This window comes from Podarcis liolepis, assembly GCF_965112155.1.
Source record: "Podarcis liolepis genome assembly, chromosome: Z".
NCBI lineage: Eukaryota > Metazoa > Chordata > Lepidosauria > Squamata > Lacertidae > Podarcis > Podarcis liolepis.
Genome location: NC_139570.1, coordinates 28,332,585 through 28,347,874, shown reverse-complemented (window position 1 = coordinate 28,347,874; position 15,290 = coordinate 28,332,585). Strand labels below are relative to the sequence as shown.

Genomic DNA, 15,290 nt, shown 5'->3' with positions numbered 1-15,290 from the left:
TTAATAAATGGGACCTCAAATGCATGCTTGGGTTAAAAGTGGGTCCTAGGTCTGAAAAGGTTACTAGTGGGTCCTAGGTCTGAAAAGCCTACTGTTCAAGAACAATTTCCCTATTCTCTTTCCAAAATATTGTTTTCTTCCATATGAAAATTTAATAAATACTCAACTAAAACTCATGGGATAAGTCACTTCTCCGTTTACTTAGGTGATAACCATCCTAAATATTCTGGCTTGTCCTCTCTTTCAGCACAGATGTAAATCTAGAATAAAGACTGCTAGCATGTTCTTTTTTCCAAGAGATTTTATTGAAGTTTGAAAAAAGATATACAAAAATTAATACCGTATATCCAATATCCTTTTAGAATTTCAAAGATAAAAGAAACTAATCTAAATAAAAACACAAAGAAAAAAGAATAATTTCCCATTTTGTCTGTCAGCTATATAAAGAGAATTAATCAAAGCATCCACTCCAAGTGGATCCACCCAATTATTCCACTTCCTATAGACCACTAATTTCTTCAGTCCTCAAACCCAGATATCACATGCTCATTTTCTTTTCACGCCAAAAATCTATAACGATCTTTAGTAAATTTCAGCAATGATTTTTTCTCTAATTAAACACATCAACTTCACCATCTGAACTAAGTCCAATAATTTTAACAACGATTCCTCCACAGTAGGTAATGATGAATCTTTGTGCATATCTCATTGCTGTAATCATATATTGAAATAATGTTTCACGGTCCTTTTCTAATTGTATTTTCATTATTCTTAGCAGGAGAAATTCTGGCCTCAATTGAACTTTAACCTTTAAAAACTTCTGAATTTGTATCCAATATTTCTTAGCTTTTTTACAAGCACACCAAGCATGATAACATGTCCCTTCATATTTTTCACACTTCCAGCTAACATTTGGAACATCTTTATACATTCTGAATAACTTTGCCATAGTTATAGAGTCGTACAGTGGTACCTCAGTTTAAGAACAGTCTGGTTTAACGATTTGGTTTACAAACTCTGCAGAACCGGAAATAGTGTCTTGGTTTGAGAATTTTACCTCGGTCTAAGAATGGAATCTGAATGGTGGAAGGGCACCAGCGGCAGGAGGCCCCATTAGGGAAAGTGCGCCTCGGTTTAAGAACGGTTTTGGTTTACGAATTGACTTCCAGAACGGGTAAGTTCGTAAATTGAGGTACCACTGTACCTTGGTTTTCCAACAACTTGGTCCACAAACAACTCGGAACTCAAACATTGCAAACCCGGAAGTAGGTGTTCCAGTTTGCGAACTTTGCCTCGGAAGCTGAACGTCCAGTGTGGCTTCCAATTGACTGCAGGACACTTCTGCAGCCAATCAGAAGCCGTGCCTTGGTTTCCAAATGTTTCGGAAGTTGGACGGATTTCTGGAAAGCATCCTGTTAGAAAATCAAGGTAGGACTGTATACCATTGATACATCATTATATTTAAAAAATCTTTAAGACCATAACACAATGTAAATCTTAGCACTTTCATCCACAATATGTTCAATCTATTACAACCAAAAAAAATCCACATTTAATCAAGTGTTAGATTAAATTTCAATTTCAACCAAAGTTTATACATTTTTGCAACATGTTCATCATTTGTACACAACTGTATTTAAAAAAAAAAAAATTGTTCTATACCAAAGTCTTTTTATCCAGCTTGAATCTCCGTTAGTTGTAGATGAGAAAACCACTGGAAGCTATCAGCTTCCAGTGCTAAAAGTTCCCTTGTTTTAATTTTACCATCTCCTTGGTTCCACTCTTAAGACGTCTTGATAGGTTAACCATTTCTCTTTGCCTGTCACCTCTTTTCTATAAAAGGCTTCTTGTGGTGAAATCCATAACAATGTCTTTGTACATAACCTAGGTTTATATTTATTCCAGATTCTTAATAAGGCACATCTAATAAAGTTATTTTTGAAATCCACATTAACTTTTAACTTTAACGTACCACAAATATCCATGGCATCCAAACCTCAACTCACATCCTTCTAGTTCCAAAAGTCTCTTATTTCTCAATGTCAGCCATTCCTTCTTCCACCCTAAGCAACAAGCTGCAAAGTACAATTTCAAATCAGGTAAACCCAATCCTTTGCATCTTGCAATACTTTGATTTTAACTTGTGGTTTTTTCTCCTGCAATAAAAACTTAGATTAATCTTTCTGTCATTGTTTAAACAGAAATCATTAGTCAAATTAGGTATTGTTTGAAATAAAAACATCATTCTAGGCAAAACATTCATCTTTATCACTGAGATTCTACCCATTTTTAGCTTCCCACCTTGACATATTTTTCAAATTTTCAGCCCATGTCTTAACATAATTATTTTGCAACAACATACAATTCACATTTTACATAACAACATCCAAATATTTTACTTTTTCCAATTTGGAGCCCTGGTTTCTCCAACAAAACCTTCTGATCTTCTGTTGTCATATTCTTTATTAACATTATCATTTTCTGGTGATTAACCTTAAAGCCTGGTAACATATCAAAATTTGTTTATCCCTAAGAATCTCTACTCCCTGTAGCAGATTTTCCAGAACTAACATCAAGTTTCCATCAAATGCCTGTTACTTATAAGTTTCTTTTTGGATCTTTACTCTCATCATTCTCTCATATTGTGTAATATCTCTAAGCAAGACTACCAAGACCAAAATGAAAAGCAGTGGGAACCATGGACACCCTTGCCTTGTCCCCTTCTATATTTTGCATGGTTTTATCAGTTCTCCATTAACAATTATCTGGGCCTTCTGTGATGTATAAATAGGTATTACCCATTTAATAAAGTTATCTCCAAAGTTCATTTCTTGCTATACTCTAAACAAGAATACCCAATTCACATTGTCAAAGGCTTTTCCTGCATTCCAAAATATCAAAGCAGCTTGCTTCTCACTGTGGCAATTCAGATATTCCAAAATACATAATGTGTTCCAGGCGACGTCTCTTGGCCATTAGCCACATTGATCATGATGAATGAAATTTTGTAAAAACTTTTTTCATCTTTGTGACAAAATCAATGTAAATAATTTATTATCATTGTTCAGTAAAGGTCAGTAGTTTTTCACTAAAGTCAAACCTTGGAATGTAGCTCTGTGAGCCAATTTGCCCAGCCACTGGGGGCAGCAGTGCTCATGAATAGAAGTTGCTGGAAACCACAGGAAGGGAGAGGGCTCTTGTGCTTGCTGGTTTCCCACAAGCATCTAGCTGGTTACTGTAAGAACAGGATGCTGGACTAAATGACAGCTTGGCCAGATCCTGCAGGACTGTTCTTAGGTTCTTAATCAACTCCTGCTCCTTACCCAATCATTCCTCCTTCATTCCTATCCCATAGTCAGTGGAAGAAGAGACTAGGACACTGCAATTAAGCTTCACTTCTCAAAACATCTGAATCACAGGTCTTTCTCCTTTAAAAGCTATGAGCACTAGCCAGCTTTAAAAATGGCTTGTTATTGGCTTATGAATACTCACTTATTTTGGAGACACCACAAGCCTTGGCTCAGATGTGGTAGGGAGTCATGCTTGTTTGTCATGCTTGTTTTTTGTGCTTGTGCCAAGGGAGAAATGAAGCAAGAGCAACTGGGCAGTGTGCACAAGCATGCTGCTCATTTCCAATAAACCAGAGCTCGAGATAATCTGTCAAGGGCTACATGCTGGGTAGCAAGCAGTGGTCTAGAACACCATGCAAAGTATGTGTCTGCCCCTCTTTCTTTCTCCCATCCAAACCTTTTTCTCTTTTTCTGACATCTATTTCGCTATCTCTCTCCCCCACCTAAGCCTTCACACCGTGCAAGTTATTGGACATGGGGCAGATTGCTCTTGCAAGAGATCTGAACTGACTGCTTGCTGAAGGCTTTTGAAATTAGGAACAACAGGCTGCCTACCTAAGCAAGAAATGGGGCGTTCTGTGACATGCAACTACAATTCTCTTCTCTGTTTTTTTGCCTTCAGAAATGAAATTAATAGTTATTATTGTACTGTTACTTGTTCTGACACTCTGTTTTGACTCTCCTGCTGTTATTCCTATTTGACTGCTGCTATTTTTGCCAAATGATTGCTAGATTTATTTTTAAGACTGTAATTGCGTGAACTGTTTTGAAATCTCTTTTTCTTTTTTGTAAAACCACATTGGGGGCAGTTATGGTGGAAGGATGGTCCATAAATACAGCAAGTAAAATAATCATCAATAATGTCTTTCATTATAAAATGTAGCCAGCGCAGCTATTCACTTTTCTGGTAAAATTCAAAAGGATATGGATTGAGGGGTGTGTATTTATAAAACAAAGATAACTACATTCTCTTGAGCAAAATATCCATCTGGGACCAAAAAGAATAATAAAAATATGGCAAAATCACTGAAAAGTTATGTCCAGCAAAATTCATTCATGTGACTTATTAGACATCCCAACAACAGCATATCCATATTTATATCTCAAAATTAAGAAGAAATTAAACATTCCACCCCACATTCAAGAATTCATGCATGGTGGATAAGTCTTCTGGCAAGTGACCCAGTTGACAATTAATCAAGGGCAACATGGAGCTAGGCATTTCCCCTTTTAGTGGACTATTTCACAAATGTGGAAACTTTTAGACTGCAACTCTCCATCTCAGTTGGCTGGAGCCGACAGGAATTGCAGCCCAAAACATCTGGAGGGCACTAGGCTGGGGAAGGTTGTCAGGCTATTGCAAGAACGGATGCAGCCAAGAGCTACAGATAGAAAGTACTTTGCTTTGGAAGCAAAGTGGGCTTCAAGAGCACATAATTAATTACACTGAAGCTGGAGAATGTTCAAAGCATGGATGGAAATGGGAGAAGATGGGTAGAGCATGACTCCTTGGGGAGGGAGTATGGAGATATGAGCATGCCTCCTTTGCCCCATCTGTACCAATACTTCTTCAGATTTACTGTTCTCTCAGCCCTCCATCTGCTATGCTTAATTGTGGCAATGCATGCAAGTGCTCTGGTCATTTATATTTAAGGCAACTTAATGTCAAGTATTATTATTATTATTATTATTATTATTATTATTATTATTATTATTATTATTATATTTATCACATTTCTATTCCACAATGGAGATAAAGATGGTTTACATGGTGTTCCTGGGTGTTCTCCCATCCCGGCACAGACCAAACCCAGACCTAATAAGCGTCCTTTCAACCATGCCTTTTCCCTTGATGTTAATAAGGTCCCACTTCGTTAGAATGGATTACCTTCATAGTTTTCCATTGACAAGCAAGGGCTTGATCTCCCACACAGGATGCTTATTGTATCTTTTTAAATTCACATTTCTCTTTTTCCTCCATGGTTCCCAACTATAAACCCATCATCTCAAGACATCATTAGACAAATGCCACAGCAGCATTATGCACTCCAAAGCATTTTAACAGATGTACATATTTTTAACAAGCAACAATCACTCCCCTCATAATCTCCCTCTGCATGCTGAAGATGGAGAAAAGCTATTGGGTGTCAGAAGGCAGAACTGCTCAGCTCAACAGCTACTTTGCTTCTGTCTCCACCCAAAATGAAGGCAGTGCCCAACCTGGCAATAATAGAATAAACGTTGCAAGGTGGGGGCTGCAGCCCAAGACAGAAAAAAGGTGGTAAGGAAACATCTAGCTGCCTTATATGAATTTAAATCTCCAGGACCTGGTGAGATGCACCCAAGGGTACTAAAGGTGCTTGCACATGTAATCTCAGAACCCCTGGTCTATAACCTTTGAGAATTCTAGGAGAAAAGGTGAGGTCCCTGCAGGCAGGAGGTGGGCAAAAAGTTGTCCCCATCTTCAAAAGGGAGAGGAAGAAGTCCCAGATAACTACCAACTAGTGAGCTTATTGATAGAAGGAAAGGTCCTAGAACAGCTTATTAAATAATTGATCTGTGAGCACTTAGAAAAGGAGGATGTGATTATTAAAACCCAGCATGGGTTTCTCAAAAACAAGTCAGGCCCGACAAATATCATTTCTTTATTTGATAGAGTTACAAGCTGTGAATGTGGTGTATCTTGATTTCAGTAAGGCTCTTGACAAAGTCCCCCATGATATTCTTGTGGAGAAACTGGTAAAATATAGACTGGACAAGGTAACTTTTAAGTGAATTTGTAGCTGGCTGAGTGTCTGAATCCAAAGAGTGCTTACTAGTTATTCGTTGTTATCCTGGAAAACAGGGACAAGTTGAGTATTGTAGGATTCTGTCCTGGGTCCGTTTTTGTTCAATGTCTATCTAAATGAGTTGGGTGAAAGAACTGAGGCGATGCTGATCCAAATTGCAGATGACACTAAACTGGGAGGGGTAGCTAATGCTGCTGAAGAAAGAAACAGGATGCAATATGACCTTAACAGATTGGAGAACTGGGCTAAAATGAACAAAATAAATTTCAGTAGGGACATACGTCATCTTCTGCACTTAGGCAGGAATAACCAGCTGCACAAAGATAAGATGGAGGACACCTGGCTTGCCAGTAGTACATGTGAAAAGGATCTGGAGGTCTTAGTAGACCACACGTTTAACATGAGTCTACAGTGTGATGCAGCAGCAAAAAAAGCAAATGCTATTCTAGACTGCTTCAACAGAAGTCTAGTGTCTTGATGAAGAGAAGTAATAGGACCACTTTATTCAGCCTTGGTCCGACCACATCAGCTATGAAAAGCCACCTCACAGGAGGAGAAAGAACTGGAATAACTGAAGATGACACCAGCTCGAAAGAGAACCTAGAAGGAGAACTTTCAAGGGAATTGATGAGAAACCCAGCTTTTGCTGGACTCCAGCTCCCAACAGCCCCAGCCAGCATGGCTAGTGGTCAGGGATGACTGGGGATGTAATCCAGGAACATATGAATGCCCACAGGTTTCCTACGTGTTCCAGGGTATGAATACAAAGGGCAGGTGCAATAAAGTTTCTGAGAAGTATTGTGAGGGCCTAATTATATGTTAAGCTGCATTACTCTGATGATGGGCCCCCCTACACCATTGCAAAAAAGAAAGATGAAACAGGAGAAACTTTGCAATAGAGAACAGCAGTTCTTTAATCCTTCTCTTTCCCTGACTTTTCCCATACCGGTTTCATCCCCAACAGGGTTCCAGAGGCAAATGTAGGTAAGAAACACATGAAAGAACAAAAGCAGTGTGGAAAGAGTCCAGGAGAATGGGTACACATTGAATAATGATGCATGGACTGAAGATGCAGGATACGGCAGCCTTGCTGGTCAATGCTTGGATTCCCTGGAAACATAACGCACAACACTGCCCCCAGTTCCACAATGGAAGCAAACTGGGGTATAAATGCAATAAATAAGATTAAGACAGATACCTAAAAAGAAGAGAACAAAAACATCAAGTAGGAACTTCTGATATTTACTGGAGAAAGTTTGGCGTGGAAAGTATCTAGGAGAAAGGAGGATGCTATACAAAACAGAGGTTGGAAACGGGATATTGATGCAACCTAAAGGTACAATATCCATTACGGATTGCACAGAGAAAGGGAAAGAAGGAACCAGTGAGTTCTGATTTGGCAAAAAAAAAAAACCAGCTTTCAGCAAAAGATAGGAAGATGAGGGGGGGGGGGAATGCAATCTCTTCCACAGTTTCCAGAAATTTGACCTCTACTTTCAGCTTCCTGCTTCACATATCCAGCAAGTCCCACCCAGAAAACAATTAAGTGGAGAAAAGTATGTTAGAAACCCTTTTGTCAGTTATTTATAATTCACTGAACCTCCACATCCAGGCTGCAAACTCCCACTGCAGCTGCGCTCCACGCATAAAGCTAATTCAATGAATACATGCATGATCCCCATAGATGACAAATGCACAGACTTGTTTCACACCATTTCCTACACATAAATGTTTTGTACATGAAATAGCCTTGGGATAAGGGGTGATATTAACTATGGGGGGAAGGAAGGTTTACAAGAGCTAGGGCAAAAAGGTGAGAGATATCTTCTTGAAGCAAACTTTCAGAGGTAAAATCTTGGCAAGCCAGTTTGATATGAAAGGTGCAGGTGGATGGTATTGCTAGGAAGAAGTAGGTAGAATTTTATTCTCAGCTGCAAAAATGGGAGGATGTAAAGCCAGAAAACAAACACAGAGATGCACACAAAAAAAACATGTTTGATAATCTTCCCTCCTATTTTCAAATGTGTCACTCTTGGGAAGGGAGACCGTTTAAACATTTTTTTAAAAAAAAATCAACTTCCATCCTTTTGAAATGGATGCTGTCCTTCATAAGGCAGTGTGGGCCAGGTGTGCCAGGAAGTGGAGGAACAACTATGCACATGTGCTAAGAGCTACACACTTTGGGCTGCACCCAACTAAGTTCCACTCAAAACGTACCCACTGAGATTCAGACATGACTATGATTTCAATGGGTCTACTTAATACCCACCCAACTTAGCTGGATGCACAGTCGTTTCTTTAAAAAAAGAAAAAGCTGGTGCTTCCCTTTAGCGGGTGTCGGGAGGAAGTGGAGAAGAACTCTGCATGTGCTCAAAACACAGACGGGACAACAGAATTCGGAGGACGGGGAGTGTTTAAAAGTTGGTCGCCGTAGTCCTACAGGGCAGGGCTTTCATTTATTTTATTTGTTTACCCACCTACTTATTGCCCTCTCCAGTTTCTATCCCGGCCAATTTGAGAAGGGGAGGCATGCTTGGAGAGGGAGGGAGAAGGGTGCTGACAGGGGGCGGGGAGGAGAAGGGGAGCTCCTATGCGGTAGAATCCCCCTGTGAGACAGAGGTGGGATTGGAGCCCATTCTCCACCCCTTACCATGGTACAGACGGAGGCGAGTTTTCGGACCGTCACCGGCATTACCATCCACCCACCATGGTGGTTCCCGCCGTCACTAGAGCACCCGCTGAAGCGCTCCGGGCAGCCACGCGTTCTTCGCCCAAATGGCTCCGGCGTCCCTCCCACAAGTCCGAAATATAAGTTCCGGCGTCCCGTTCCCACCCCCCCGCACCTCCTTGTGGGAACAGGAGAAACTCATCCTGCACCTACTTCGCTGCTTGTATTCCGCCTTTCCATTTCCACTCGCGCCTCCGTTTACAGCCGGACTGATTAACTATTAAGCCTAAACCATGGTCCTATATACTGCACAGGGTTGTTTGTTTTTATGTTGTTTCCAACCACTCCCATCAACCACGACCGCTGGCCTTGCAGACTGGGGCTGGTGGGAGCTGAAATCCATCGGCAAGTGGCGGGCCACAAGTTCCCTCCTCGTGCTAGGTCCTCGCGGTTTTTAAAGGAAGCGATGTATTCGATTTCCCAGTGCGGCCACGAAGCTCACTGGGTAACCGTGGGCCATTCAGTCTTTCTTTGCCTTCTCTTTACAGACTGGTTGTTTGTTGTTGGGGGGGGGGGGAAAGAAACCCACTTATATACCCAGTCAAATGGGCGATGTATAAATAATAAAATAATTTGTTATTATTATTAACTTTATCTTGAACCCCTTGGAGGAATGACAGAAGAATAAAAAAAACTGAAGGAACTTTTGCAGTGGATCATTTATGTATGAAGGTTTTCTCTTACATTTCAGCGTACATGGCTTTACAGGTATTTAGGTTGTTCTGCTTAGGCCACTAGCTCCTTTCCTCTTAGCCCCCCAATTCAATCTGGGCTTCCCCCACCCTATTACCTGAGGACATAATCAGCATTCATCCCCCACCTTCACCTCCATGCTCAACAAGTTTCTTCGGCTGCACTGAAATCAATCTGTCCATCTAAGTTTGCTAAGGAATTGCATTGTAGCCTAGGAGTTCAAATGTGTGTGCATCTGCTCAGAGGTAAGCCCCATGGACATTCCTCTGCTGGCTTACTCAGAAGTAAGTCCTTGTTCAATGGAACTTACTCCCAAATAAGATTGCAAAAAGCCCTACAGTATAATGGGGCATATTAGTCTGAAGTATATAAAATTGGGGTTGCCACTGTGCACACGATACATTTCCGCGTTGTTTTGGAAGTGGGTCACTTTCATTTCTGCAGGGATCACATTTTCATGAGACAATCCCCTTATGAGTGTCTACTCAGAAACAAATCTCAGAGACACTGTTGGCCAAAATAGAAATGAGCCGAAATGGGGATATACTACCTCCTGCCACCATTCCCCCCCCCCCGCACACTTTTACCGCTGCCAGAACACCTCCCTCTCTCCAAACTTGGTGAAAGCGGGTACATTTGCTCTTCTCTGCCCCAGGCACAGAGAAGTTGAGGAGAATCTGTGGGTAGGGTGAGCTTCAAGGGGGGGGGCAAGACCTTTCTGCCCAAATTCAAACTGTTTTTACATGCACTTAAGTAGTGTTGAGAGCAGCTGAGACTCCATGGCCATCACCCCATTTTCCAGGGAGCTTCCATGGAGATAGAGACACAAAGTGAGAAGGTACGAAGAACACATGGTGGTGGTGGTGAGAAAAGGAGTAACTGGGAAAAGGCCAGATTCAGATTAAGCTCTGCCTCTCCTCACAGACTCTCCCCTTTCTCAATCAGCTTCCCCTTCTCTCTGCCTCCTATTCCTTTCCTCTATGTCAGTGCCAGCTGCAAAATCAGCAAGAAGGAACTGTCTCCAACCACTACAAGGCCACCAGAATCTCAGGAATATGCAACAGCAAGGTGAAGTGGGGGTATCTGCAAATCCTGTTATGTTCTGGTCCACCAGAACATAACAGGGGTGATGACGACAAAGTGTTTCTCCCCTTCATCCTGCCGCCACCTCGGCCAAGAGAAGAAAACCTCAGGGATGGGAGTGGGGAATGAACAGGGATGAGCATAGATGGGACAAGCTATGAGGGGACAGGGAGTGGGGTTGTGGAAACGGCAAGGGGGTGGGAGAACGGGCTGTGCAAACTCCACAGATGGATACAGTAATGCTTCTGAAAACCAGCTACAAGAAACCACGGGGGGGGGGGTGCTCTTGTGCCCTGCTTAGGGCATCTGGTTGGCCACTGTGAGAACAGGATGCTGGACCAGATGGACCAATGGCCTGATCCAGCAGGCTCTTATATTCTTATCTAGGAGGGGAGGGGAGGGTTTCGGGGGTAAGCTGTAAGGGGAGGGCTTTGGGGCGAGGTGTACAGGGAGGGGGTTAGCAAAGGTTATGGGGCTTGGGGGGGTGGCAGGAAGGCAGGGTTGGTGAGCAATGTGAGCAGGGGTGGCAGGCCCTACTGAGTTTTTAACAGACACAGCACTAGATATCCCCCACTTTCTCTTTGACACCTAATCCTAGCCACGTTGATATGGAAGATCAACTTAGATGGCTTCAAAATGGAGGATATGATGATCAATGGCTACTAGCCACAATGGGTATGGTGTACCTCCACTTTTGGAGTCAATATACCTCCGACTACCAGTTGCTGGGGAATCACAGGTGTGGAGTGTGATGTTATGCTCTGGTCCTGCTTGTGTGTTTCCCATGAGCACCTGGTTGGCCACTATGAGAACAGGTTGCTGGACTAGATGGGACATGGACATGATCCAACAGGGGGCTTCAGAGAGTCTCATTGATTGCAGTGAGTCGGGATTCCTAATAGCATTGCTGCCTTTCTTTAAATATCTGCATTGGTGGAAGGGGGTGGCAGCTGTGGGAGAAGTTTTTCTAGTTGTGTTTGCAGAGCATTTCATCATCATTAGAGTCTGTGTTGCTTTTGGCTGTGGATTTAAAAATGTGTTTTTAGTTATATTTTGCTTGGCACCCAGGCAGCCTCAAGCAACAATAGAACTCCAAAAATAACATTTTATACTGCTTTACACTTGAGGCTCTCAGTGTATTTTTAACAATTGCAATTAAATTGCACTGGAACAAGACTATTGTATTTGCAGAACAGAGCTGCACAGAGGCACAAGCAGGAGAACAGAGAGGCTAAAGGGATTTCTATTAATCATGTCAGCAAGAACTAGGAGCGGAAATGTTAATCTCTCAGGCCTATGCACGCTTACCTTTCCTCTGCTCTTTCTAGGCACGGTCCACATTTAAAAGCTCCATGTCTGAGTGCTTTTGTTTTTGTATTGTTTTGTTTACCTCACAGCTTTCCCCACAAAAAGCTGCTCTTAAAAGCTCAATTGGAGCAAACAGCAGTCCACAGAAAACCCAAATTGCTGTTTGGTTTCTCTTCAGTTTAAAGTGTATATTTCCACGGGGAAAGCTGGAAAGGAACCCACATTTGAGCACAGAGGATTAAAGTGTGGTAAGAGTGAGGCAAAAGGTAAATGTGGATAAGTTCATCTTCGTATTCCAGCCACAGGCAATCTGCTTTTCTACTCATTAACAACTAATACTTGGAACACCCTCTTCAGTTCTATATTGTAGCCCTATCTGGGCATTATAACTCTGCTTAAATAATATGTGTCAGGGAAATGGGGGCAGACACCACCCCCACCATTCATACATGTATGTCCTGCCCACTGAGCAAATACATTTGAAGGTGGGGGATATAAGACTGGAATTAAATGGAAATTGGAGTTGGTATCACAAGCGAGCACAGTTGGGCATCTGTGGATGGTTGCTCCTCAGCAGGGGGCCCACTAGCAATAAGTCCCTTGACCTGCTGCTGTGAAGCAGGTCACTTCTGTGGAAATTTGATTAGAAGCACGCAAAATGACCACAGTGGCAATAATTCATGATATCACAGTCGTTTTAGCATTGCTGAATAAAAGTGGCACCGTACATTTGAGCCAGCCTACTCCAGCCTGATGCCCTCTAGTTTATGCTGTTGGACTCCAGCTCCCATCAGCATGCAACAATCGAAGGTGATAGGAGTTGCAGTCCAACAGCATTTGAATGGTATTGGGTTGAGGAAAGTTCATCTAAGCTTTAACTGAATTGTGAGACTGTGATATTTCCATTTTATTGCCATTTAACTCCATTGTCTACATCCCCCCTAACCCTACATTCATGTGTGCATAATATATCAGAAAACTGCAGATCATAGCGCAACACGAGTTTTAATCCACAGCCATCATAAAATGTGCTAGTTCCTAATGTGCCACAAGACTCTTGGTTGTGTTTTTGAGTTTTCTGCAAGCACAGAGGCTACCAGTCTCACAAGTTTAATAACCTTTGGTTAAATAACCTTTGAACCTTCCATTTTCCAAAAAGACTTTTAAGGGATATTTTTATCCCAATGTGTTGCTACTAGAAATTGTTTTATATGTGATTTTATTGTAAAATCACTTTAGGGTGTTTTATGAGAAGCAATTCATAACTGAATTGAATTGAAATCTAATACTAATACTAATGACTAAAAAACTCCCTTCCCTCAGGGTATTTCCTATGTTCTTTCAAACATTCCAAACTTGTTACTTGTTTACAATCCTACCACTTAATCAGGGAATGTTCTTTTTTTGGTTTTCACTCTGTGGCTGAAGCCTTAGACAATTCGATTCGATTTGATTTACTTTGTATTTTTTTAATATTTATGTATCACTTGCCATTAGCAAAGTAATCTCAAAGCAGTTTACAGATATGAGAATTAAAAAACATAAAAAACAAGTCCAGTTTATAAACAAACAAACAAAACCCCTGAATATCACAGATATCAAAAATTATATAGGGCAATGGGATCAGTACTGATACTTTATCCCTTCTGGGCCAGCAACTGTGTTACTGAAGCTGCACTCTGCACTTGGGGGGGTGTATGTGTGAAGGCTCATGAACCAAGCACTCACTAGCTCTTCTCAAAAGAGGCTATTTGCAGACCTTTTTGCTACCGGTGCAACTCCCACTATACTTTCCTACTGCCCAGGAATAGTCAATGTAGTGCATTCCCCCCCAAATATTGTTTGATTCCAACTCCTATCAGTCCGAGCCAGCATGCCCAATGGTCAGGGATGATAGGAGATGTAGCCAAACAACATCTAGAGGGCACCTCATTGCCTACCCCTGCTCTATCCTCTGGGTTGGTAACTGGGGAAGCAAAATTGTAGCCAACTGAGTCTTAACTCAGAGTAGATCTAAGAAAATTAAGTCAGTCGTGTTCATTAATTTCAGTGGCTTGACTCTGGGTATGACTAACACTCAATACAGCTAAGCACAGGAGAGAATCTCAGTTCACATTTAAACCGAACCTGTCTAATTCACACTTGCTGAAACAAAATACAAACCCATGTGCAGCTGTCCTTCAATAACGCACACTGTATTTTGAAATGCAATGCTCCAGCCCAGTAATGTGTAGAACAACACATGTATTAGGTCAGAGAATATATAGAAATACATGCATTGTTCAAAATAACATACAAAAAATGTAGCATGTTAGACAAAATAGCTTTGCAAAAATGTGTATATTATTTATTGATTTATTGATTTATTTGCAGTGCCAGCCCGGTTTACGAAACAGAGAAAATAATAAAATCATTGCTAACAAATTGTTTACAACCATAACTTAAAACATACAGAAAGCTAATACCACAATAGAACAGACTAAAATAAATTATACAAACCTTCTAACCATCTGGACAGGCTTGTCTAAATAAGAATGACTTCAGCAGGCATGGAAAAGAATATAATAACAGTGCCTGCCTGCTATCCATAGGCAGGGAGTCACAAAGTGCCGTTGCTGCCACAGTAAAAAATTGAGTTTTTAAAATGCTGTGCAGGTATTATGTGGCACCTGTAGTAGTGCCAGTTCTGCAGATTGAAGCAGTCAAGTGGGCACATATGGGGTAAGGCGATCTCATAGTAAACTGGTCCCAAGTTGTTACACTTTTTCTCTACTAATAGTAACACCTTGAACTTGGCCTGGTGGCAGATTGGCAAGCATCACAGGTCTCTGAACACAGCTGTTACATACTGACAAGGTCTCACTCCTGTCAGCAATCGCGCTGCGACAAAACTGCATATGAAATTGTATATCTTTTTGGAGAAAATTGTACTAAAAAGCGGGTGAATTTTCATGAGGGGGTTTTGTATTTATTTTTTAAATTGCAAAATGATATGTAAATGTGCAAAACTGAACTCAAGATTGGGAAAAATAAGACATTTAAAATGACAAATTCACCCATCCTTTGCTACCTACAGTCCCTTAAGGGGACCAGACCTACCTCAGAGTCCGCTCATGGCCAATATCTATTTCCGATTACTAATCGTGCTGATGAACCCATTAAAATTTATAGCCTCAGTGGGTGCCTCCATCCAACATGGAAGCATTGTTCCAGAGCTCCATCCCTCAGTGTTTGTGGTTTTGCTTATTTAACAGAAGTTTCTGCAGCACAAAACGAAGCCCCTCAGAACCCAGTGGCAAGACATCAAAGCGGATTTTATTTTCTTCTCCCTATCCCCAC

The 15,290-nt window shown here is 41.4% G+C and overlaps 1 protein-coding gene across 2 annotated transcripts in view; it reads right to left on the bottom strand.

Moving 5' to 3' along the window:
- The window catches only part of LOC310698261 (ubiquitin carboxyl-terminal hydrolase 12-like), a 51,363-nt gene extending 41,977 nt beyond the window's left edge, over positions 1 to 9,386 (bottom strand). Inside the window, exon 1 of one of the 2 annotated variants that reach the window (XM_083485293.1) lies at positions 8,790 to 9,386. In XM_083485293.1, coding sequence (XP_083341419.1) covers positions 8,790 to 8,837 — 48 coding nt within the window. In that variant the 5' untranslated portion in view covers positions 8,838 to 9,386. The remainder of the gene's footprint in view (positions 1 to 8,789) is intronic. The other variant, XM_083485295.1, reaches the window with a different exon arrangement.
- Between the last annotated feature and the right edge of the window lie 5,904 nt (positions 9,387 to 15,290).